This window comes from Quercus lobata, chromosome 3 (assembly GCF_001633185.2).
Source record: "Quercus lobata isolate SW786 chromosome 3, ValleyOak3.0 Primary Assembly, whole genome shotgun sequence".
Classification (NCBI taxonomy): domain Eukaryota; kingdom Viridiplantae; phylum Streptophyta; class Magnoliopsida; order Fagales; family Fagaceae; genus Quercus; species Quercus lobata.
The window spans coordinates 4105539-4132105 of record NC_044906.1 but is presented as its reverse complement, the minus strand read 5'-3'; the positions used below and the strand labels follow the sequence as shown (position 1 = coordinate 4132105).

Here is a 26567-nt window from a genome sequence, read left to right as displayed (position 1 = left end):
AAAGTTTATGGACAAAAAAAAATTAGAGACCAAAATAATATTTTACCCTTCTTTGAATTTTTACAAAATAAATACCATTAAAAGTGAGGCAAAAAATACAGACAAAAATGTTGACGCCAAAAACGTATTGGTTGGCAGTTGACACCAAAAAAATTTATTTATCGGTCAAAAGTTGACATTTAGATTTTAGGTGTCACAATTTAATTACCGCATCCTATCTACGCAAAAAAAAAAAAAAAAAAGGTTTTTAACGACAACATATTATTTTTAGCTTCAACTTTTAGTTGATGGCAAAAGTAACTTTTTCTGTTGTGTACAGACAGGATGTACTGTTTCTCTTAATTACCTGACCAACAACATTTGGCTTTAGCTTAACAAAAAAAATTTCTTACAATTCAAGACCTTTTCTTTTCAAAAAGACTCGCCAATGTATCCCAAAGGGAGAACAATGTACAACAATGAAGAATTGTGTTAGCTTAAAGTTCAGATGCATTTCAGCTCCCCATATGGGATTCAATACCCAAATAAATAAATTCAATGAAAAAAGTGAGTTGAAGGTTCTTCCATTGGCAAACCCCATCATGGACAATCTTTTATAGGCTCCTAACTGATGACCTTGAATGTTTTTGTTTGCAAATTTGACTGTATCCCTTCAAATTTTAACTGGTACAAAGTGGAACTTTTTTATGTGAGTGAAGTAATTGAAATTTAAAAAAAAAAAAAAAAAAAAAAAAATCTATAGAATAAAGTAACGATGCATCAAAAGAAAATTGGTATCAAGACAAACTGTAATATTTGCATTGAAGAACAATGATGGGAATGTTACTCTTTCCCAGTTTGGATTATACAATGGAATCCTTATAATCGAGTAGGGGCATATAAACTGGACTATCTATACAATGCTTCTATTTTGTTACACTGAATATGCCTATTATAACATTACAGATTCTCTCTTGTTTTCCTAAGTCATCAACAATCAGATAGACTACAGAAGAAACCCAATTCTCAAATGGTTTGCTAAATATCTAGTCTACTCCCAATGCCATGAAGTCAGATAATTGAAATCACTACCAGAGCCTAACAATGTGCATAACTTATAAACTTTTATATGAGGATCTCTAAGAGAATTTCTAGCTGAAAGATTCATGCTTTTGGAAATCGATGTTAATGGAGTTATCCTTAAGATTGTCCTGGTGTATTCTGGTCCAAATAAGCCAATGTGTATAGGCATCAAATTATATGGATGCCTTCATTCTTTTCCCATTAATGTTAGCTTTCAAATGAAGTTGTGAACTGGGTTTAAACTAATGACCTCTTGAAGAGGGAATGTGAATTGGAAAGCTATGAGGTTTAGAATCTTAATAGTAATTACATACGGTACGCTAAACATCATCAAAGATCAATGATGCCATATGGCAATAGATGGATTTCTACTGTCATGGAGGCCTCAGTTTACCTCGTTGAGCGTGGGTTCATAGTTGTCTGTATTTCTTCAAGTGTTTGCCCCTTCGTCTCTGGTACTAGCTTTGCAACGAATAGAACAGTTAAGCCTGATATGCTTGCAAATATGAAAAACGTCCCTGATAAGAAGTGGAGTGAAATGTTCACATTAGGTAATGGACTGGAAGAAAGAGAGGGCTGGAGAGGATGGGAGAGGTATCACCTGCAGAGCTCCATTCCATTAAGAAGTTGAAAATGTAGGACACAATCCAAGAACTAAACCAGTTTACCAAAGACACTAGGCTTCCAGCTGAACCTTTCATGTTTATGGGAAATATCTGATATAGCAAACTAACATTAAACAATAATATTTCATAGTAGACTAACTTTATAATATTTCATTAACAATATACAGAGTTCATGATTAATGAATTAACTAACCTCTGACATTATAAGCCATGGTATTCCTGCAAGCCCTAATCCAAATGATCCATTATATACCTAAAAGCAGAACAAAAATTTTCAGTATATGAAAAAAAAAAAGTTTGACAAAAATGAAAGCCCAGAAATCTGCATAAACATTCATCAGAAATTAATAAGTTCATTCAAGGATGCCTGATGCCCTTTACTCCATATTCTAATCAAGGGTGCCCTTTAAAGAAATTGGACAAATACATCTTTGTGTATATTTCTTTGGAGAACAGGGAAAAGTGACTTGCAAGTTTGAATTATGTTACCAATGTGCCAACAAACACCAACACAGGAGTGACCTCTTTCCACAATTGGTAGTCCTGATCATGGAAAAGATAAATTTTAGAAAATGAAATGAGGTGAACTAAGAGTGTCCAAAAGAGAAGAGCAATGGGATTGAAAAGTATTCTAGGAGTAACCTGCAACAAGAATGATAACCCTGTAATCAAGCAACCTAAGCATGTTCCCACTGCTGAAACCTGTGTATATGTTAGCAGAAGTCAGTGTGGGCATTTTGTTCAACAATAGACAAGCCTGCTTCTTGATTGTTAGCGAATAGTGCTTCTTGATTGTACCATTAGAAGCGGTTTCCTTCCGGCTTTATCCATTATAATTACACTCAGTATGGATGTTGGAATCTACAAAGAACATGTACATTTATCTCAAATCACATCAAGTAAAACCAGCTTTGAAATTACAGTTTTTATGAGAACCTGAGCAACAGCCATTGCTGTAGTCCCAACCTCAGTTGAAAAACCTGCAATAAAAAAGTGATATAAAGTTTTTGTATTATGTTTCCCTAATATCGTCACCCCGATGTATAGTGAAATATTTAAGAATCTTTCAATACCAGCTAATTTAAATATAGAACTTGCATAAAATACTATCCCATTAGCACCACCAAATTGCTGCAGTATCATTATCCCCACTCCAACCTGTAATTTTGCATGAGCTGAAGACAAATTAGATATCATGGAAAGGCCACAACACTAGTATTTGTTGGGAACACTCACAATTAGTGAATGAGCATATATCCTCTGGAACAAGTCCAAAAATCTACCCTGTGGAAGCTGTTGAAGGGCCTCTGTGTATTCCTGGAAGAAAAGAAGGCCAATCGTTTTTTCTTTGCATTTATACCAAAGAAACTAAAGTGCAGAATTAGAAATTGGGAATTTGTGTCTTTCTAATTAAAAACAGTTCAAAATTTACTCTAATCTCAGTTGCTTCCTGAAAAATATCAGCATCTTCTCCCCTAAGGTGCCGTAGAGAAGCTTCGTAGTCTTTCTCTTCACCAAACTTTACCTGTACAAAGTTCACATTCATCATTTAAACAACTCAAGTAGAACTTATATTTTTTTCCTTGTGATATTGCAAGAATATGCTTCTGTTCTAATATGGTTCTTTATTTGTATTAACACACTTTTGGCTACAAAGCAGCCTGGGTGTTATAGGTGTAACAACAAGATGTAGCTAAATATACTCTTCTGTTTTTATTTATTTAATTATTCATCCTTATAATACATCCAATCATCATGTTAAAATTAATTTCGAAGAGTTAAAAATCTTGACTCACCAGCCATCTTGGAGATTCTGGAATAAAGAATAGACCAACAAGCTGTACTAGACTGGGAATAGTTCCTGCAAATAAAATCCACTAAAAGCTAGTTGATAAAGCTACAATATTCAGCTTTCTACAAGAAAACAGTGGACTGAAATTACCTATGAGAGCCAATGTGCGCCAGTTTACAACAGTTCCAATAAAATATGTAAGCGCTAAGCCAACAGAAAGCATGAACTGTAGAGTAATCAATAAATATACACATTAATCATAAATGTATTCACTAGAACAAATTCTTAGTGGTTTTGTCATACCTGATGAGCAGTAGTGAAACCTCCACGAAGCCTTTTGGGTGTTATTTCTGCTATATATACAGGTACCTATTTTTTAATGGAAGAAATATCTTTAGCCAACATATGAATGAGTAATGAAACATAAATTTTGAAGTTGCAACTTGCAACAACTGCTATTACCACATAAGAAAGAACCCCAACCCCGCAGCCTATCAACAGCCTCCCAAGGTCAAGTGACCAAGCACCCTATGAAAAAACCAAAAACTGGTTAACAGTATGAATTGACTCCATGAATCTCCTAGAGTTTGATTAATTGAGATGCAATAGTCATTATTCTTGGTTGTTATGAGGCCTTACATCTGTTCATCAAAGATAAAATGAGAAATTGCCATTTATATTTCCTAGGCAAATAGGCAAATGTATAAACATATGATGTGTGTTAGATGCAGGGTTCCTGAGAAAAAAATGGCTTCTATAGACCTGATCCATGACATGCTATTTTTCTTGATCTTAAAAGTTAAAGTTCAAAAATTAGATGTGACAAGTTTTAAGTCTTTCTTTCTCAAGTTGTTCATAGGAGACCTCATGTGTTAATTTGAAAATCAGCATTTTCCTCTTCTGTCAAATGGAGCATAAATGGAACAATGGAATCACATAGGGTTACAAGGAAAACACAAAGAACCTTTGAGAACATTATTGCAAGCCATCCCACAACACAAGATATTTCAGATAATCCCATTGCCTGCCTCACAATCAAAACCAAAATTGAGAAGAACAGAAGAGTCAATGAAGATGTTGCACCTAAAATCTTTATATAGACCTAGAAATGTTGAGGGGTTTAGCAGAAAATACCCATCTGCAGCCAAGGAGATCTGCTATCTTCCCACTAAATGTTGCACCCAACATTGCTCCAATTGTCATCACTGACCCAAATACCGAGAACTGCAAATAAGAATGTACAAAAGAATAAAAGAATTTGAAGCAAGAAATAGTTAATTAAATATATAATACCAGTTGAAGAAAAATCTAATTCGTTTGAATTAGATGATACAGCTTTTGACCTCAGTGTGACATAAGGTACAGACTTGTATTTCATCATATCAAACAGCTCAAATACATATAGCTTTGATCTATTAGTTTAAAAATACCGAAAACAAATTGCTGCATTTAGCTTTGATCTATTCGTTTCAAATACTAACTAATAAATTGCTATTGTCTTACTTTCAAAGTGATAAATCAAGGCCAAATAATGCAGTAAAGCACCAAAAAGTGCATTTTAAAGTTCATGGAGCTGCCAATGGAATTTCTTTTATAGAACACTACCTCAATTAACTTTATTCATAACATTATTCAACAAAACAGCTTAACTTAAAGTACTAAGTTGTATTTCCTGTGTGATAAGCATAGACAAAGGAAGACACCATCTGAGACCTTGACTCTAAGACCTCCATTACACTCAAACATCTTATTTGGAATTGGAAGAAAAAACTAAGACCTTCTACTAGCACTCTTGAATGTTACATTACAAATGTGGTCTACAAACTTAAATCCAAAGCAAATTGGACTTCAGAAACTTAAAAAGAAATGCAATGAATGATAGTGAAGTATGAGAGTTTTTTCACAAAGATTAGACTAAATTGCACTTTTAAGTCTTAAAATTTTGGGTTGTTTTTGTCTTGGCCCGTTAAGTCTGAGATTTTTCACTTTGGTTCACTAGTCCACCGAGTTTAATTCTTGTTTCAAAATGGTCCTTCTATCCATCTCTGTGACTGATCTGGTCGTTGAGAGAGAGAGGACATCGTTTTGTTGGTACTTGATGGCCGTATCAAGTCATGGACATGGACGGAAATACCATTTTAACAAGGAATCAAAATTAACGTACCAAATTGAAAAATCTCAAACTTAAGAGACCGAGACCAAAATAAAAGCAACTACAAACTTTAAGGATAAAAAATTGTAATTTAGTAATATCCCATTTAAAGTGTCTAAGCTGTGTTATACAATCAAAGGGTCCAATGTAATAGTTACTAAAAGATCTTGTACTTCTGCAGCAGTAAGTAATGCCATAGAGATAGTGCAAAACAAATATCATCATTACTTTCCATTTTTCAAAACAAGTATTACTCACTACCTACCTGTGCCAAAGAGATACCCAAGTCTTCCATGATTCCAGACATAGCTGGTGACGAATATCCAATCTGTAAAACAAGTCATATCCATTTCTTTAGTTTCAAAATGCCATCCCTTTTTATTTGGATGCTTCATGGCATCTCTTTTGGTTAACAGTAACACAGAAATCCATACTAATGATCTTTTGTGTATGATGAAACATAAGGTCTATAGAAATAGGACCCACTATCTGAGGCCCTTTTTATGTATAAAATTGAAAAAGAAAAAGTATTGCATATGATTGGTTGTAAAATTTGAACACTTCTTGAATCATAAAATCCAAATTAAAATGTAATTTGTCCAACAGAAAGTTTTCTGAGTTCACTTAAGTTGAATTATGATAGTTGATCTTCTAAATTAGGACTCGGTTAAATGGAATATATTTTCATTTACAAGGCACAGAACTTCAAAAAGTTTTCTACCATATACCAAAAGAACTACATTTAGGTCACACATGGCATTTAGTACATTTACAGCTCCTAAATGATCCAAATGGGACAGGTTGGAAATTCATGAACCCCAACTACTAGAGATAAATTTGTTCCATGCTGCAATATATATTTGTGAAATTCAGGAAGGAAAAATCATAAAAGCTCAATTGATCTTGATTAAAATTTATAAAAAAATTAAATAAATAAAAAAACATATACATAAACTCGCTATTCCTTTTTGGGCTTTGAAAGAATTATGACAATTATACATGGGGCCAAATATATAATAAATTTGGCCTAAAGTGGGGCTCCAACCATCTAACTGAGCCCAGAATGAAACCCAAAAATGTTAAATAAAATCAATACTAAGATTATAGTAATAGTATAATAATACTCACAGCAGCACCAAAAACATAGGATCCACAAACGGCAATGAAGGTGCTGAACACCACCATAGCTGTGGCGGCACCGCCACTATTCGCTGCAACATTTCTGCTGCTACTAACGCCATTAGTGTCAAGGTTTTCTTTAGCAAGAAGGGAACTTGTAATGTCTCCGTCTTCTATGTCTTTTCTCTCCATATCCTATTTTCTTTGGAAACAAACAGAACAACTAGAAAGAAGAGCAAGAAAAAAGTCAAAGAACACGTTGGGAGTAAGGTGAAACAAAGAGGAACATGCGTTAATATTATATACTATAATGGTTGTTGTACCATAATTTCAGACCATTGTTTAATCCACTAGTGGATAAACTATAGGACAAGAGTTAACCTTGATCATAAATTTAATTACAATGTATCCCCTTAATGCTGAGTCTATTGTAACAACCTAGTACATACGGACTCTACGAACTAGTTTGCTAGACCACTAATTACTATTGAATAGCTAAGTTATACATTATGGCATACGCTCTAGCTTAGGGATGGAACTAGGTCAGAGCCCAACCTGATATTAAGAAAGAAAAAGTTTTAGGTATGCCCTCTAAATTTTATAATTGGGCCCCATTTTCAAAAAGCATGGCCCACCTCTCCTACCATTTTACATTGATCTCATTGTAAGATCATTTGCATTAGTTGTTGTAAAACAACTTAAGGTTTCAAATTTGTCCAATCAACCCCAAAATACACCTACATCAACCTGCATCAATCTATATATCATTGTGTAAAAACAAATTTGTGCTATAGTAACTATGTAAATTTACATGGTCACTATAGTTATGCAAATGAATATTTTAGTAATTTTTTAGATTGAGGGTAGTGGTTTTCGATTAAAGAATAAAGAAATATGATTTGAGATAATAAAAAATAAAAAAAAAGTGACAAGGAAATAGTATTTTAATGAATTTTGTGCAAAATAGATAATCGAATGTAAAATATTTTGAAAAATGAATACATAAAATAGAAAAAGTCGGTTTTTATATTAAAATAGACAAGAATTATTGCACAAGCTAATGCAAGTGCCCTTATGTAGTTAAAAACAATGGTATTTTGATGTCGCGAAAGCTTAAAGAAAGTACACTCGATGCTCTCTTAATAGAATGGAAACTAAACTGTTAGTTCCTGGTAGTAAACCTCGAAATCCATGAGGGGTTTCCTTGAATCCACAAGGAGAAGAAAACTAAAATCTACCAGAGAAATAATTTGACAAAAGTCTGTGTTTATTGATAACAGTCTAATTTTGCCTCTAATGACTACAAAACATATAAATACTGAGGAAAAAAAGTCTAAAACTTTAATTCACACAAATTATGTGATTAGATGATATACCGAAATTTACCAAAAATGGGAAAATTGAGTTAAATGCAGAATCATAAACTAATGATCTTAAGGGCCATCCCAAAATAGATGAGACATTATTTTGACTTTTTAACTAAAAGTTATTAAGGAAAAAAAAATATTACTATAAATAACAAAAACATTATTTTCGGGGCCTTAATAAAGGAATTTGCCTAAATTTTAGCGACGATCAGGACATCATGAATCTAGATCAGAACGCCGTTTCCCTTTAACTTGCCAAATTTCATGCAATTACGACATTGTCACGCCGATAGCCTCTATTGACACCCCCCTTTGATCTAACGTTGTGACTTCCTACACCCCTGCTGCTCCAAAAAGGCATGTGCTGTCTGTTCTACATCATGTTTTGTGTCTGTCTTTATTGGTGAATGATTGCATTGTAATTTATTATGAAACAATGATTTTGTGTCTTTGATTTTGTTGATAATTTGTTAATACTAAATGAACGCTTATTTGGATTTTCATTTTCTTTTTTTTATACTTCCGCCCCCTAATTCAAAATATTGGCTTTATCTTTGCTCTAGTTAAAATCATATTTCAAAAATACGATTTTTTTTTTTTTTTGGTTGTACTGTTGTCCCGTGCAAACAGTGGGTAATTATCACCGCTCCCAATAAAATATCAAACTCACTTCACACGCCAACTGACTAGTATATGAACTAGTGAGTTGTGGATTTGATTTTTTTTTTTTTTTTTGGGTGCTGAATTGGGAGTTCTTGCGGGTGTTAATTGTTTTTACTTTCACTTGCCCACTTTGTTATGAAATAATGCGGTTATCTTTGAAGAACTTGTATTGGTAATTAAGTGTAAACCAAATAAAATGTGTAGCATCTAATCGTTTTCACGTTCTATGTGCCAAGGTTTGTGTGATATGCACGTCTACATGCCTAATACATTTATATTCTCTAATTAACCAGATTTATATGATGCTTGAGTGTGGAAGAGAAAAAAAGAGAGAATTTTGGATTAGCCTTTAAAAAAAAAAAAAAAATGATGCTGGGTTTCCTTTTTAAGAAACTAGTGGAAATCTTGCGCGGTGCATTTTGATAAATTTAGTAAGAAATTGTTTATGATCCATTAATTTCATGATACCATTATTGTTTGTCATAATTAATCTATGAAGTTTTCTAGTAAAACAAAATTCAAACTAAATAAATTGGGGAAAAATTCCTCTGATTCATGCAACCAACAAATGTCACCATATTATGTTCACATTGTCACCTACAAACCTAGTGGTTCTTAGGTGTCTTTATTGTATGATTTATGCCTTATATATAGATTTTATAGTGTTAATTTCTACACTTCTTATGCCACTAAAGTCTCTATCTCCACTATATCAACACCTCTAATTTTTATGTTAGTGAAAGTAACTTTTCTTTACTTTCAGAATTGATATGAGAAAAAATTAAGGCCCATTAATATTTTAATTGAAGAAAAGTTTGATTTTCTAAGACCTTAATTATAATAGGGTGAAAATTGAAAGAATGATATCTTAATCAATTACCTATAAAAATTGCTAGAATTTCAACAATAATGCCATAATGACGCAATAATACTACAATTTAACCTCCAAATTTTAATTGAGCTAAAAGCAGCCAAAACACTAAATATACTACAAATCCTTACCAGTATATTCATCATACGGAAAACCCAAAATCTAAACTAGCACATAATATGAAAAAACCATCCTAACCACATTACAATGCTACATCAGTAAAAATGAATACATAAAATCTAAACAACATATTAAAGACGAACATAATATTTTGGAGAAATTATGGAAGTTTGATTTTTAAATCCAAAGAAAATGGGGATTTATATTAGACAAATGTGGAAACAAATAATCATATTACTTAATATTCATTAAATTTTACTCTTGCAATTCTGCATTGAAGTTATTCTTATGCATAAAATTGAAATTTTTTCTTAATTCCTATTTACCATGACTTTTAAGATCCATCTGTATCTAGATCCATTTGTATCTATCCAAAGCATTTCAAATTGTAAATGTATACAAATTCTTTGAATTTTATTAATGCATCGGAACAAATGCATATGTCATTACTTAATAGTTTGATATAAATGCTAAATTTAGATGAGGTGGAAGCCCAAATGAAAAAAAATGTCATACAATCATGCTCTTGTACATGAGGTCTTTGCTTTTATATATTTGTTAATTAGGCCTGCTGTGGAGTTTGAGATGGAATGTGCCTATGTATGGACATGTCAATCATCTGGTGTGAGCTTTTCTAGTGAGATTACGTACAGTGACTTTACCTTAGGCTTAATTTGTGTGCTTATGAAAAATAATGACATATGATTCATGCATTACATTAGCGACTTGATAAAAACTTGAGGATGAAGGAATTTTTTTTTCTTGTTCCTTTTTTCTCCCAACAGTTTACATTATTAGGAATAACTCTCTCATTTAGTATGAGGGATAAGCACTGAGCTAATGCAATGAGATAGACTTGTACAAATTTTTTACTTAATTCGTATTATGGTATAAATTTGAGATGGCAATAGATTGGAGTAGGTTGGATCAAAGAGGTTCAATCCCCACCTTGTCCCCTCTTTCAGGTAAGAAAATTTAGTGCTACCATAGTGGGATAGGTTGGGGGTGAGGCAAGTTGGAGATATATTGTTATCCCTAATGAAGTAATTCCAAGAAATGAAAGAAAAAGGAGATGGGCAATCATGAGAGTGATAAAATGAGAGAAAACTAGTGTTTTGGGAATAATAATAGAAAATGTACAAAATAAATAGATTATAAATATATAGATACACACAGACATTCAAGGCGAGAGGAGATTGGCTTGCAAGAGCAAGTTAAGCGGGTTAATGAACTTTTGTCATCTCTAGATATAATGCTTGCATTAAGATCATTGTATCATAATCGGAAAAATAGAATAGAAAAGAAAATTAGATTGACGTTTTGTCTAAACTAATTTGTATGCAGTTAAACTTAGCTGAGTGGATTGTACCATTTCTTTTAATTGAACAACTTTTGGGTTGGTTTTTCGCAATAGTATTGGAGTTACTTTTATTTTTTTGGGGGAAAAAGCAAACATACTGTTGAAGGCCAAAATTTCACAAGAAAGCCCATTCCATGAAAAGTAAAGAAGGCTCAATTCAAGCAGCAAGAAGAATCAACATTAAGGCCCTATTTATGTTCAGATTTCCAGCAAAAAGGCCATTAAAAAATCCAGTAAAATCTAGTGAAAGAACTGGACCGGGATACCCAGAGGCTGCCAGAGGCCCGGGATCCTCAAGTAATGCAGCACAGCTAATGTGGGATTGAGACAGCTCAAGAGAGGTACCACGAAATACAAGAAATGAAGAACAGAGATGTCCTTCTCAAGTACCCAGTGGTGCAACAAAGAATCAGAAAGTATGAAGCAAACGTTCATGAACAAAGGAGCTGTACCACAAGGAACCAAGAATGAGAAAATCATAAGTAGAAGCGACTGGAAGGGAACTTTCAACCCAGCAGTAAAAGATTCCAACTATTTGGGAATAATGACAGCAAGGGAATACAACCGACAGCTGAGTCTGAAAAGTGAAAAACCTTGAAGAAAGAGAGATTGAAGGCTAGTTGCCCAAGGACGCCCCGGAATGGAAAGTCAACAAGTGATTTTTAGAGAAACAGCACTAAAAGATGAAAATCATGAGAAAAAAGGGAAGAGACCAGCCCCTAAGCAACTGTCACAGCACGAGCTCTGAGGGGCAAAAGAGAGAAATCACTAGTACCTCGGAGCCCTAGAAAACACACTATAAAAGGAAGAGAAAACCCATGTTGGGGGGGGGGGATTTTTCAGTAGGAAGAATATCATAACAGAGTCATTAGAACTCTGTAAAATTTAAGAAAAACAGAGGAACGTCTCCCGGTATCCCAGAAACAGTAACTATAGTACATACTTGGATTCAAAAGGATTCAAAAGGATTCAAACTTTGCAAGTCTTAGAGGCTTGAATAGCCATCGAAGTCTGTAATTTTTGAGCTTATTTGAACATTGTATCACGTCTTAGTGAGCACATTTGTAATCCACAATTAAGAAAAATAATGAAATATCTTATATTGATATGAGGATTTCTAACAATTACTTTGCATATTTCTTTATTATATCATCTTCCTTTATTGCTTCTTGCTGCTCAATACATATATTCTTGCTTGTTAATTCTTCCTTTTACTCAGCCAAAAGCTGAGTCCTTTGCCCAAGCAAAGCCACTCAGATTTGAGTTCCAAATCCCACAAGTCTTGTGCAAAAGCACTAAGTCTGTGAGAATTGGGGCCAGGATCCTCGTGGCTGAATCATTCTCATGAAATTCATTTATATATATATATATATATATGTATGTATATGTATTAATATATATATCATAATCTAAGAAACTAACAATTATTTGAAGATATGTGCATTGTATAGCTGTTCTTGTGTAGGACCTATAGAGGTAAAAGGAAAGAACAAAACTCCATTGCATAACAAGCATGGAGAAAGATTGTATAGTGCAGAGAACCAAAGATTCTGGGTTCTTACAGGCCTAATACACCTCGGGATCCCACGACATTACGCCCGGGGTACCAAGTGAAGGAATTCTTTAAAATATTTATCCGATAAAAGATAAGCCTTAAATATTCTATTTCAATCTCTTTCTCACTGTGAATATTATGAATATCTATTTTACTTATTTTGTAAGAGTAAAGGGTCATTTTATGATACTAAAACACTTATAATGGTATTTTATTGCTTAGGAGGAATCGTATTTTTTTGCCTTGAGGAGATTTATGTGACTTGCGCACAACTTGGTTTGTAATCAGCCCTTATTTAGCTGCGGTGAACCAAGCCCAATCCACCAAACTACAACTATTTGGCCCAGGATCCTTGGGCCTGTGTGCTAAAGAAAAAAAGCACTCTCACACATACTATATGTTACAACATCAATATAGAATCAAGTGAAGCACAATTTTTTTTTTCTTTTTTTGGTCTTTTTATTTGGGCCCTAACATCTATAGTTTTTATGTCTGTCATTATAAAATTTAGTGACATGGTGTGTACTAATGATTCTCTATGGAGCACATGCTAATATTATTAAAGCATTTCTTTCTTAATTTGATATCTCGTTTTTTATTTCTAGTGATTCACTAATTTGAATTTCTCATGTATCAATTTATCAATGCAAAAATGTATAAACAAGTTCATAGGTCTTAATAAAAAATAAAAATAAAAAAGTCATATTTAGGAATTGAGTAGCGTTAAACTCTGACCTAAATGTAAAAAGATGTGATGTTTGTTAAACTCATGAGCATGTGAAGTTGTAAGAGCCCTAACATGACCGAGACAATTTTCAAATCCTGTTGCTAAAACTCTCTCAATTATAATTTGGCATTCAATATATTATTTTAGATAATAAAGTTTCAAAAGGAAAGAATTAAATATTATAATTTCAAAAATAGAAAATATAAATTTTTTATAAAATGTAATAAGTTGAACTCGTCCATATTGAACCTCAAACACAATTGTCCTGCTTAAATGAGTTAAACTTTAATTTGTTATTTTTCTAATAACCCAAATATTAATCTATTACTCTTAAATTATTACATATTCTAAGATTTAAAAAATAATATTTTTTGTTTTAGAAAAAAAATTATATTAAAAAATAGAAATTTAGCTTTAAGCCTTTAACATATTAATGAATTGAAAATTTGAACTTTTCAAAGTTTATATATTTATTTTAGTGCCCTACCCTTTTTAGCTAATATGACTTAGGGAATCTCCTCAAGACGTTTATCTTTCTAACCATCAAGGCTTTAGAAATAGTACAGGTGAAAGGAGAATTAGTTGCATGAGACGCATTTCACGACTCTATCAAGAATTACTTTATGAATTATCAAACCTATACTACTTATCTTTCTAACCATCAGGCTTTAGAAATAGTATAGGAACCATCGGGGCTTTAGAAATAGTACAAGTGAAAGGAGAATCAGTCACATGAGACGCATTTCGCTATTTCGCGACTCTATCAAGAATTACTTTATGAATTATCAAACCTATACTACTTATCTTTCTAACCATCGGGCTTTAAAAATAGTATAGGAACCATCGGGGCTTTAGAAATAGTACAAGTGAAAGGAGAATCAGTCACATGAGACGCATTTCGCGATTTTGCGACTCTATCAAGAATTACTTTATGAATTATCAAACCTATACTAGGTATCTTTCTAACCATCGGGCTTTAGAAATAGTACAAGTGAAAGGAGAATCAGTCGCATGAGACGCATTTCGCGACTCCTATATTACTTCTAAATTTTTTATACAAGATAGAATTTATACTCTAGCCATATATCCTATTAATCAACTTCTAAATTTTTGATACAAGATAGAATTTCTACCTAATCTAAGTGTATCCTATTAATCTATACTATCTATACTATCAATCTTTTTAGTGCCTATACTACTTCTAAATTTTTGATACAAGATAGAATTTCTACTCTAGCCATATATCATATTAATCAATCTTTTTAGTGTATCCTATTAGCCTTTTAGTGTATCATATTAGCCTAATCTAAGTGTATATGTGTGTGAAGGTCCCTCTTGGAGACTTGAACCCCGGCCCTTGCCCTCCACACCCCTACACCCTACAAGCACTTATACTTGTGAAGTGACCAACGCACCAAGGGTGTGCAGTGGTCCTATACTATCAATCTTATTAACCTATACTAGGTCTAAAACTATGGGATGTAGTTTAATTTTTTATTAGTATTTGTAATTTTTACAAGAGGGTAAGACTAGAAGCGTTAATTTTTTTCTATTAAATTATAAAACATAAATAAATCATTTTCATTTTAATTAGATATATTATCATGTTTTTACATATTTATTAATATTTTATTCGAACATAAATTTTGATAAAAGGGTTGAGATTCAGAACCAAGCGGGTGGACCAGGGGCTAGAGTGGGTCACACATGCAATGTTGTTGGTAATTTCCTTTATGTTTTTGGGGGCTATGACGCTAATAGGAACTTCGCTAATAGTGTATTCATCTTTGATACTAGTAGGTCTTTTCGTAATCTTTCTTCAAAATTCCCATTCTTGTTTGACACTGCTTCTTTAACATCTATGTTTAATTTCTATTACCCTTCTTTCTATATTCAATTATGACATTGTTGTGTCTCTTGCAAACTTCTATTTTACTTTACTTTGCTTTCTTATCAAATTTGTGGAATTTTCATGGTTTCACATTGATTAATCTTTGTTTGGATGCTTCTTCTTCCTTTTTGTATACCCATTTTATCAAACTTATATTTTTTTTCTTTGTTTTCTTGTAAAATTTGTGGAATATGCATGGTTTGACATTGATTAATCTATGTTGAGATGCTTTTTTTTTTTTTTTAAGGGTTTCTTTTTGTTAAATTTTTATGTCATTGTTGTGCATCATGTTTTCATTTTTTTTTTTTTTTAATTTTATTAATCTCTGCAAACTTCTATTTTTCTTTGTTTTCTTGTAAAATTTGTGGAATATGCATGGTTTTAACCCAAAAAAGATGAACTAATGGATTGAATTGATTTAAGCTAGCGTGTAATTAGTGCGAGAACAAAATAAAACCATAATTTTGCATGAAAATTGTGCTCCTAACTTTTTCTTTTGAACTTTTAAGAGAGATTGATTTCCCCTCCTTTTACTATAGAAAAGATGAAACCCTATTCTGGTTTATTTCTTATTTGCAATTTGCATTTATCTTTGTGCACCACATATTTTACAACCAAGCTATTATCCTGACAATTTTATTTAGTTTTACAATACTTGGGGTAGAACTTTTTTTCCCACTTTGGTAGTTTTTCCCTGAACTGGCGTTTTATTCTCATATAGTATGATATGAAATGATTTGTGAACAAGATAGGCCTATTAACTTTCTATTAGGTTTGTGCTATGATGTATACAGTATACATGCAATAACATCTGGATTGATAATTTGGATTCGGGTCATATTATTTTTGCACACTGATTTGTGAACTCTTGGATTAGCTAGCCCTCTCCAACCCATGAACCAACCCAGAGTCCCAGACATGTTGAGTAATTTAATTGAATCCAAACTGACCCATAGTTCTTAGAAACCCATCCGGGACCTGTCTTGTCTTTTTGAATGTTAGTCGCATAAAACCATAAGAACTATTCTCTCTCTCTAAAAAAAGTTGTGGGATGGGGATAATCTCTATCTACACTTGGTTTCAACCTCTAAATGAAACTGTTATATTCATATGTCTAAACTTTATGGAGTTGTCATGGCTAACACCTTTTGTCCATATAAAGATATGACTCACATGTCTGTTTCCTCTTATTAAATTGCCACATTTGTTCTGGTAGATGTAAGAATGAACTTGTGAATTGAAAACATTTAGGCTAGTGTGTAATTAATGCATAGGCACGATAAAAATTTAATCTTGCCTGAGAATTGTGTTTCCTTGTTTGTGAACTTGTAAGATAAATTAATTTCTTGTTTCTTTTTTCCTTTTTCCTTTTTCTTTTTTTTTAATGGGAAAGATGAAACCTTGCTCCTTTGTGAGGTTTTTATTTATTTATTTATTTATTTTGCACTGCATAATCCACAAAAAGCTACTATGTTGGGGATATTGAAGGCTTCAAAACCTGCTGAGTGTTGATGATTTTATTTTGTCTTACAGTGCCTAGGGTAGACTTATTTTTCCCACTTTGATGGTTTTATTGTGAATTAGCTGGTTATGTATTTTTATGTAGAATGACAGAATATATGACTTGTGAAGAAAGTAGGCCTATGATCTCCTTATTTTGTTTGTCTTAGTTTGTATATATGCAATAACATCTAGGTTGATATTGATAATTTGGATTTGGGTCAAGCATTATCAATCTGACATTATGGTAAGGTTGACCATACTCATGGCAACATGAGTTTTGCTTCTACCTCCTAGCTGATGCTGCTTTTGCTGTACTCCAGAGCTTTCCATTAGGAAAGAATAGTGGAAAGCTTTTTTTAGGTTTAACTACTGGTTAAAGCAGTTAATTTCTTTACTTACATCCATCTTGCCTAGAATCCGGATTATTGTGGTAGTGTGGTATCCCACTTGCACAGAATATGGTATGATAGGATTAGTCCTTTGCAGCTCATTTAGTCGCTAAAACCCCTTAAGGAAGTTTCAATTTAGAATTCTTACAAATTCATTATGATACTTAGATTATTTAACCCATGCATATTGGTTGGATTAGTGATACAGCGATTTAACTTATTTTTCATAGGACACCTAGATGGCATATTGCTTAGTGTTAGATTCATATTTTGGGTGGTGATACCATTGCTTGTCATACTTTTTGTTAGTATTGATTGTTTATATTCTCTCTTTGACTTCTTGTCTTTGAACAACCATGTGATGTTAACCCTTTCCTTGTGCAGTTCAAAGACTTAGGCAAGCCTAGGAAAGAGAAAATGGAGTATTTTTTTAAAGGGTTTCTTTTCGTTAAATTTTTATGCCATTGTTGTGTATCTCGTTTCATTTTATTTTATTTTTTTGTTTTTGTTTTTTGTATACCTATTTAATTTTATTAATCTCCGCAAACTTCTATTTTACTTTGTTTTCTTGTAAAATTTGTGGAATATGCATGGTTTTACATTGATTAATTTTTGTTGGGATGCTCTTCTTTTATTCTTTTTGGGGTAAATTTTCGTTAAATTTTTATGCCACTGTTGTGTATCTTGGCATTATTGTTCTTTTTTCTCCATTTCTCTTATCTCATTTCTTCTTCTCCTTCTCTCGGTAACTTTTTCAGATATTGTTAATAGAACTCTGTAAATTTCTTTCTGTCCTACTTCCTTACTAGCCAAAGTCAAATCCTTCCTCATCTTTTGAAACCCTTAAACTTTTCGTACTTATTCTATCAAACAGGCATATAAAAAACTTACCAAACTAAAGCCAATTTTGTGTCGTAAAACTTTATTCTATAAATTTAAACCCTATATCCACACGCATATGTAGGCAAATTCTCCAACCTCTCTTTGCGTTGCTGTTAAAGAAGTTAATTAGATTACTTGCATCTAGCTTTCCTAAATTCTGGATTGTGGTTTGTAGAATTCAGAAAATAGTGGAAATGTGGTATAGTGTCCCTAGAAATTAAGATTTTAGTTTATCTATAGATATCTCTCTCCCCTGAAAATAGGCACATCCTTTTCCTATGAATGCACCACATCAAACTTAGAGGAGCTGCCTTCCATACGTCAATGCCATCTCGTTTACTGAACTTTTCCTTCCAACATGCTCAATAACTCTGCCACTGTCTTTGGGATCACCCAATTTAACCCAAAATAAATGAACTTATGAATTGAATTGATGTAGGCGAGCATGTAATTAGTGCAAGAACACAATAAAACCATTATTTTTCATGAAAATTGTGTTCCTAACTTTTCTTTTTCTTTTTTTAACTTTTAAGAGAGATTGATTCCCCCACCCCCCTTCTTTTATTATAGAAAAGAGAAAACCCTGTTCTATCTTATTTCTTATTTGCAATTTGCATTTATCTTTGTGCACCACATATTCCACAAGCAAACTAATATCCTGGGGATCTCCTTTAAAGGGGCATCAAACCCTATTGAATGCTGATAATTTTGTTTAGTCTTACAATACTTGGGGTAGAACTTTTCCTCCCACTTTGGTAGTTTTTCCCTGAAACTGGTGTTGTATTCTCATATAGTATGCTTCTTTTTTTTCTTTTTTTGAAGGGTTTCTTTTCATTAAATTGTTATGCGAATCCTATGTATCTTGTTTCAATTATTGTTATTTTTGTACACCCATTTTATTTTATTAATCTTTGCTGGATTTCCTTGGACTTCTTATAGGACTTGTTTTTCTTAGATTGTTATGGGTCTTGTTTTTAATTGATTTCTCTTGACACCAGCGGCAGAGTAGCTACCCAAACTTGTAATTATATTTCAATAAGCCCTAGATAAAATTCTGGTTAGTGTAAGTGTTTTCATGGATCATATACAAAAAAAATCTGGTTAGTGTAAGTGTATTCATGGATCACATACAAAAAAATTCAGGTTAGTGTTAAGTGTATCTTATAAAAAAGTTAAATAAAATTTTAGGGCTGCCTGACATGCATTTATTCGCAATAAGAACTGAACCCAGAATTTGCCTCTCCTGCACAATTGCATTATATAATTGGGAAATTACTTTCCCTAACACATCCTTCAGTATATTTGCTAAAATTTTAGCCAATATCCTGTACACATCCTACAAACTTATAGGTCTGAAATCGTTGAGATCTGAGTCCCCTCCCTTCTTAGGAATAAGAGACACAAAAGTCTCATTCAAGCTCTTTTTTGAATACACCACACTCATGAAAAGGCTGCAAAGTGGCTAATACCTCCACTCTAACCACCACCCAACAGTGATTGAAGAAAGCAATTGTAAAACCATGAAGACCCAGAGCTTTATCCCCACACGATGCCTGAACCACTTCCTCCTCTGTAAACTGCCTTTCTAGCCAGATGGCATCACAACTGTCCAAGTCTTTGAGGAAATGCCTTCCACTTAGGTTTCCAAAATCTTGTTTCTGCATAAAGTCCCTGTACAAATTTACAACACCCTCCCGGATTGCATCTTGAGTAACCTAGTTGCTCTCCATATTTGTTATATTTGCAATAAAAGTACGGCAATGATGAGAATCAGGAAACCGGGGGAAAAGCTTGTTTTTTTATCACCTTTTAGCCACAAAGCTCTTGATTTTTTTTTTCTCCAAGGGATCTCCTCCAATACATTGTTTTTTCCAAGGTTGCCTTCACCTCCACCATTTTTATCTATCTTCCTCAGACAAATATCCACTGTTCCTTTTCTCCTCCATCAACCTAAGATCATTTAGTAGGTTTATCTTGTTTCAGGGTTTGCAATTTGCTAGTTAGAACAAAACTAGGAGTAACCTGGAAACTATAACTCTGCCACCAGCCTCTAACCTTGTCTGTAAAACCATCCTTTCAAAGCCACAAGTGCTCGAATTCAAAATGAGATTTATTTTCTGTTACACATCTTTTTATTAAATTATGCCATTGTTGTGTATCTTGTTTCAATTTTTCTTTGCTTTCTTGTTAAATTTGTGGAATTATCAAAGTTTGACATTGATTAATATATATATATATATATATATATTTTGGTATACTTATTTTATTTTAGTAGTCTTTTCTGGGATGGCATTGAATATCTTTTTGTTAGATTGTTATTGGTGTTATTTTTCATTGATTTCTCTTGGCACCGGTGGCAGAGTGGCTCCCCGAACTTTTAATTATATTTCAATGAGCCCTAGATAAAATGTTACTTGACCCCTCAAAAAATTTTAAATGTTTAAATTCTGGTTAGTTTAAGTTTATTCTTAGATAATACTCAAACAATTAAGACTTTATCCTCTCTAAATATTTTAATTGTTATTGATCATCTATCTCTGATTTTGTGATTTATAATTGATTCAATTACAAACAGATAATCGTACATGGAGCCAACCCGTAATTAGAGGCAGACGGCCCTCTCCGCGGGCCTTCCACAGCTGCACCACTGTTCGTGATGAACTATTTGTGTTTGGGGGTATAGATGCGAACAACCATTTCAATGATATGCGTATTTTCAACACTTGTAAGTTGTTTCTTTTAATCTTTAGCCGCTTTGCACAGACAATTGATATGCTCACTAAGTGAGTGCTAATAGAAGTTTGAATGAAATCTATATATTTTATCTATTAATTGTGAATTCCACTGCATGCTTGCTAACATGTTTAACATATTTATAGCTTCTCATAGATGGAGATCCCCGCGTGTTGTCGGTAATATACCTGAGCGACGAAAATGGCACAGTGCAACGCTTTATCGTAAAAGTCTGTACATATTTGGTGGCAGTGGGAGATCTCGTGATAATAATGATGAGACATACTATAGAAATGTCTACATGTTCCATACAGGTTATTTTTTAACATAACTGGTTACCAATCAAAAAATAAAAGTATGATCTTTTTTTTCTTTTTTTCTTTACTTGTAGCTCGTTTTGTATGGAAGCGTATTGATACATTTGGCAGTCTACCATCTCCTCGCAACAGCCATATCTGTTCATATCAACTAAACAGGATGATTGTGGTTGGTGGTAAAGATGGGCATGATTCCTTTTGTTCCGATGTCTATGTGATGCAAGGTTATATAATTTTTTTTTATGCCAAATTTAATTGCAATGGTGATTTTATAAAAAAAGTTCATCATATAAAACTTGTGCTGCATACAGGGGCGGAGGGAAGGGGGGGCGAGAGGGGGCAAATGCCCCCTCTGACGCCCCAAAAATTCTTAAGTACTAGTATTGTATATAGTACAAGTAATAATTATTAGTATACACAAGGATAATCAGCTTTTTTACATAAATATAATACTGTGTATTAGTTTCACAGGTAAACCCCATTTCACATTCCCACGGTCCATTGCAATTATTTTAGTAGAATAATGGGTCCCACCTTAAATAATATTATAATAAAATAAAACCACTTGTACAGCTTACTTCTCCACCACTATTTTCCTGAATAGAATTATGAGAAAAAAAATATTTACCTTCACTCACTAGTCACTAAAGCATCTCGAAAAAGTTGACGAACATAAATTTTTTTCCATTTTCTTGTCATAATTGTTACATGGCAAAGTGTGATTGTTGAAAAAAAAAATGGTGGGTTTATGTGTTAGTATTGGTTAACCACTCATAGTCTCTCATGTCAGGGTTTTGACAAAAAAATTATGAAATAATTTGTGATCTAGAACTACTCATAACACCTTCATTTCATATAACAAATTTTTCTTTCTTTACCAACATTTTTTAGTCTCAAGCCCAAGTTTTTTTACAAACCCAAATTTTAATTGTGGACAATTACATTTACATATAGTTGTTTATTTATTTTGTTATTAATATCAATTAATACATTTTCAATTTAATTTTACTCCAATCTTGACTTTTGATCTTGCCCCCCCTAACCTAAAATCCTAGCTCCGCCACTGGCTGCATATCTTGGGGCTATCAATTAAGCGTTTTTTAGGAGCTTATTAATAAATTGAATTCTTGGGTTTGTTTCATTAGGTTTAACTTGGAGAGAGCGGCGAACTTCAGGACGTTTGTTGCCCCCTCGAGCTGGTCATGCAGCTGTTAACTTTGGTGCCAAAGGAACAAAGTTGTATATATTTGGGGGATATACGAATCAATTCCTATACAACGATGTCTATGTACTTGATATTGGTAAGTAAGAAATAAGCTGACAAGATTAGTTGTGTTAATATATATATATATATATATATATAATTATTATGTTAGTGTATTTTTTATAATCCCAAATTTTTTTGCAACTGGTGCAGTTACCGGTGTATGGACAAAGGTGATCACGACAGGCGGTAGGCCTTCACATAGAGCTTTTATGACTGGTGACTCCTTGGATTTACAACGTTTTGTGTTCTACGGTGGTTTCAATGGGAGATCTGAAGTTTGTGATGACATGTACTACTTACACACAGGTATAACATTTTCTTTACATTTACACTCATCACTTAAAGCTTTTCGTTGGTAGAAAAAATCTAGAATCTGTAGCTTTTAGATTTTTTTTTTTTTTGGTTTGGAATATACCTACTCTAATTTGGCTTTTATACATACAGCTTATGTTGAGAGATTTAGAATTCGTGACCTATACATCAGCCCGGAGGATTGGCAGAATGGACATGAATGGTTTGAAGGAGAACTGAGCCACTGTGACATTTTGAATTTTGGATTTATGGGAGAACTTTGGAAGGAGGAAAAAACGTTTAAGGAAACTCGTAATAGAGTTAAAGCAGCAATTGATAGGGTTAAAGATTCAATTAGTCGCATGAAATTATTGCGATTGTCTAGGAATCAATTTGTTTTTCAAAAGATATACTCTAGTATCATAAAGAATCTCCAAAAACGCCAAAATCGTCTAGCATTAGAGAAAAGTTTGCTTTCATCCGCTTTATGGGAAGTGAGATATGAAGTGGGCGTTGTTTTGGAGAAACTGAAACCATCCGAAAAGAGTGTGCTCTTTATTAATAGCCGTTCATCTTATGAGGCAGCAATAAGATTGCGGAACAAATATGAATGCGAAGCAATATTTCATTTTTGCTGTAAAGAAGGGGAGGCGAAAATGATGGGGAAGTTGGCTGAGTCAGCTCACCAATATGGATATCCATATACTGTGAGCGGCGATATGGGTGTGATGTCTAATATAAAATTCTCTGCAGCATATCCGTGGGGATGCAAGTTGAGAGCGGATGAGAGAAAGATGGAAAGGATTTTTGAAGAGAGGGCAAAAGATGAGAGACCTAACAGGAATGCAAATGAGGGGAGTGGGAGAAACAAAAATGTAAAAGAAGAGGAAGAGAGAAAGGAGGGGCCATCAAGCTCCCACTACTCGTATAATAACCATTAACAGGTAGTGCCAGTGCCTTCTTCCTTTGCTTATTTATTTAAATATGCTATGATGTTAGGGATAGGGATGGCCATACTCATTGGGTAATGGATATTCAACCCTACTCGATCCAAATATTTCGGGTAATTCCTGGTTCTTCATAGGTAGAGCTTAACCAGGTAGGGTATGTATATTACCCGAATTTTTCGAGTAGGGTATGGATATTATCCAAACCCGACCCGCAAAAAAAAAAAAAAAAAACCCACTCTGTCGTCAAAAGACAAAAGCACACTGTATAAAAAAAAAAGAAGCACTCGTTGTCAAATGTCAAGTCCTCCAAGCCGTCTGATCTGTCTTCCCCACACCAAATCCAAGCCTTCAAATCCCAACTTAGCCACAATGGTGAAGAAGTTCATGGAAAAGAAGCCGTCGTCTTCTTCGTCGAAGGTGGTAAAGATGGTGATTCCGTCGGATGTGATTGCAGAGGAATGAAATCGTCGTTTTTTCAACGAAGAGGATTCTTTCTGTTATCGGAAAGATTCGCGGCTCCAGCAACGGCGATGGAGGCGGATCATCAAGAAGAACGAAATCACGCTACTCCACCTTGGTCAGACTAGCTGATCTCTCTCTCATCTCCACTATGTCTCCACGCTACAATGGTATCACTCCCGTCGCCGTCATTTCCGCCCTTACCTTCCTCCAAATCTTCGATCGCGTTTACAACCTTCTCCACGGTCTCTCTCTCTCTCTCTCTTAGTCTTTGTTTGCTTGCTCAGAAAATTTTGTGTTCTGATTTTACTTTTGGATTTTCTTTTAACGACTAAAGTGGAGCTAAGTTTCTGTTTGGTTGAGGAGATAATATATATATATATATATATATACACAGTAACAGACCAAAGAGTGGGAAAAAATACACGTGGAAGGGTGGTAAAACTATTGGTTAGTTTTTAAGTTAAAATGTTTTGGATTTAAAAAATAAATAATAAATAAAATAAATGAGTTTCGGGTAGGGTATAGATATCCATGGATAATATATCCGGTAAGATTCGAGTATGGATATTAATGAGTATTGATATTCGGGCATTCATGGGTAAGCTTTTCGGGTAGGGTATGGGTATACCCGATCCATACCCTACCCATGGCCATCCCTAGACTACTTAGGGAAGCTTTTAGTAAGACCTGTGAAGTTTAATTTCATCTCTTATTCATGTAAATATGCTATGCTGTTAGGGAAGCTTTTAGTAAAACCTGTTTTGACTATACAATTAGGTTAATATGGGTTTGGTTTTGGCATTTGTATATTCATTCAGGTACAGGAGCCTGCTGGAAATGCAGTGAGGGACAACAAGAAGAATCGAGGAGTGAACTTGCTAGGAATGGGCAAACTTTTGGGGTCTGTGACTATTGCCAGGGGAGGATTGTTTCCCCATAACCACCAGACTCTTATGCCTATAAGGTTGGCAAAGGGAAGGGCTAACATTGGATTTACTTCTCAGGAGTTGTAATTCTAGTGCTTTCGTATAGATAGGGGCTGTTTACCAGTTTGTAACAATTTTAGTGTTTTTCTGTGCTGTACTTGTTTCAACTGAATTTTCATGTTGAGGTTCTGTTAATATAATGAATCTTCTTGCTTTTGCACGTCTAATGGGCCTTCTTTTGATATCTTGTTTTAATCAAATTAAATTGAAAATTCAGCAAAAAAAAAAAAATCAAATTAAACTGAAAGGGTGATAGATTGTATGGTGTTGCTAGTATCTACAGGACAGAATGGTAATTTGCTACTTCTGTGAAGATGGTTCTGGTGGAATTTGGCGTTCTCTGCAATGCATTTACATCTTTCATTAGATGCTCATTGTGTTATTGCACTTTTGATATTGATACGGCCTCTGGGTTTTTCAGTTAAGTAAAAGAGCTGGTATGTGTTATTGCACTTTTAATACAAATAATTTGTACCACTTTTTGTGTTCTATTTAATGTTCCGCTAATTATGGTTGTAAATGTCTTTTTTTCTTTTTTTTTTATAAGAAAAGTGAAAAGAATACATGATAAGTTGTAATTAGTGGAATATAAACTATAATATTTCTAATATTTATAATAATAAGGATAATGATAAAATGATAATTATTATTATTAATTAATTAATTTATTTATTTATTTATTTTTATTGACATTCATTTTTAGAGGTTGACTCTTGACTATTCTGAAAACCCAACAATTTTACCCCTCACTAATATATTTAATCATTTATTTAAAAAATTTTAAATAACAAGATACAAAAAGTCTGAAATAACCCAAAAACTATTTTCTTCACCTAAACTAAACTATAGTAGTACTAGCCTTGTCACACACCCTTTACGCTTATGATGAGACTTTTTTTTTTTTCTTTTTTTTTTCCTAGTGTCATAATTTTCTTTTTTTTATTTGAATAAGTTTGTTTTGAAAATATAGATTAGTAGGAAAGTATCCTATTTGTAGGCATTTAAAGTGGAGTTAGAGATATATTTTTACCAGGTTGTCCTTAAGTTTTTTTTTTTTTTTTTTGGTTAAACCTAAAATCTAAAGGTATTTTTGAACTACATAAAAGTCCAGTCCAAAGAAGGGAATCCTCTTATAAATAGTATAGATATATTTTCCTAATTTAAATTAATTATTATTTTTTATTTGATAGTTGGTGGGTGCTGACTAAAATACAAGTTACTTAGATAATTAAAATTTTAATAATATAAAAGGTAATTACACTCCCCTGCCTGCTTTGAGTTTTGAGGAAATGACACTCTACCATAAATTTGGATGAAAAAATACTTTATCCCCTTAACATCCAATTGACCAAACTTTGTTAAATTAATATTAAATTTTGTTCTGAATTTATTGATTTTTTTTTTTACTAACAATGATTAAATATTTTTTTAAGAGATTCTTATAAACAAAAGGGGAGTCCTAATTTCTCTCTCACAAAAAAA

General features: G+C 33.2%; 2 protein-coding genes across 8 annotated transcripts; one reads left to right on the top strand and one right to left on the bottom strand.

The window, feature by feature from the left end:
* Nucleotides 1–299: 299 nt before the first annotated feature.
* Nucleotides 300–7181, bottom strand: LOC115981735 (sugar transporter ERD6-like 5). Of its 7 annotated transcripts, none has more exons than XM_031104062.1 (18): nt 6761–7165; nt 5898–5960; nt 4615–4704; nt 4445–4504; nt 3943–4008; nt 3784–3849; nt 3631–3706; nt 3485–3549; nt 3121–3213; nt 2925–3005; nt 2625–2846; nt 2487–2549; nt 2331–2390; nt 2178–2231; nt 1882–1941; nt 1664–1778; nt 1457–1580; nt 300–663 (listed from the first exon to the last, which is right to left on the bottom strand). In XM_031104062.1, exons 1-18 carry the CDS (start codon nt 6941–6943, stop codon nt 660–662), a joined length of 1545 nt encoding a protein of 514 aa, XP_030959922.1. In that variant the 5' UTR covers nt 6944–7165; the 3' UTR covers nt 300–659. The 7 variants fall into 7 exon arrangements, 6 of the variants coding, with proteins under 6 accessions (XP_030959922.1, XP_030959926.1, XP_030959925.1 ...); XM_031104066.1 differs by lacking the exon at nt 300–663 and having other exon boundaries at nt 1221–1580; nt 2655–2668; nt 2762–2846; nt 6761–7154; XM_031104065.1 differs by lacking the exon at nt 300–663 and having other exon boundaries at nt 1221–1580; nt 2625–2668; nt 2762–2846; nt 6761–7153.
* Nucleotides 7182–10673: 3492 nt separating this feature from the next.
* LOC115980134 (kelch-like protein 10) lies at nt 10674–25245 on the top strand. The gene is made up of 8 exons (XM_031102417.1): nt 10674–10737; nt 20655–20804; nt 20959–21126; nt 21204–21353; nt 22275–22430; nt 22547–22702; nt 22841–23631; nt 24918–25245. The coding sequence occupies exons 1-7, from the start codon at nt 10674–10676 to the stop codon at nt 23626–23628; spliced, it is 1632 nt and encodes a 543-aa protein (XP_030958277.1). The 3' UTR covers nt 23629–23631; nt 24918–25245.
* The last annotated feature ends 1322 nt before the right edge of the window (nt 25246–26567 follow it).

What these genes read in the sequence shown, in the direction of transcription:
- LOC115981735 (XM_031104062.1), bottom strand. Translation starts at nt 6,943, where the DNA reads ATGGAGAGAAAAGACATAGAAGACGGAGACATTACAAGTTCCCTTCTT. An exon ending in GTTTCACTACTGCTCATCAG is followed by an intron (nt 3,707 to 3,783) that starts GTATGACAAAAC and finishes ATTACTCTACAG; the next exon opens with TTCATGCTTTCTGTTGGCTT. An exon ending in AGGAAGCAACTGAGATTAGA is followed by an intron (nt 3,006 to 3,120) that starts GTAAATTTTGAA and finishes CTTTTCTTCCAG; the next exon opens with GAATACACAGAGGCCCTTCA.
- LOC115980134 (XM_031102417.1), top strand. Translation starts at nt 10,674, where the DNA reads ATGGCAATAGATTGGAGTAGGTTGGATCAAAGAGGTTCAATCCCCACC. An exon ending in TGTCTACATGTTCCATACAG is followed by an intron (nt 21,127 to 21,203) that starts GTTATTTTTTAA and finishes CTTTACTTGTAG; the next exon opens with CTCGTTTTGTATGGAAGCGT. An exon ending in CGATGTCTATGTGATGCAAG is followed by an intron (nt 21,354 to 22,274) that starts GTTATATAATTT and finishes TTGTTTCATTAG; the next exon opens with GTTTAACTTGGAGAGAGCGG.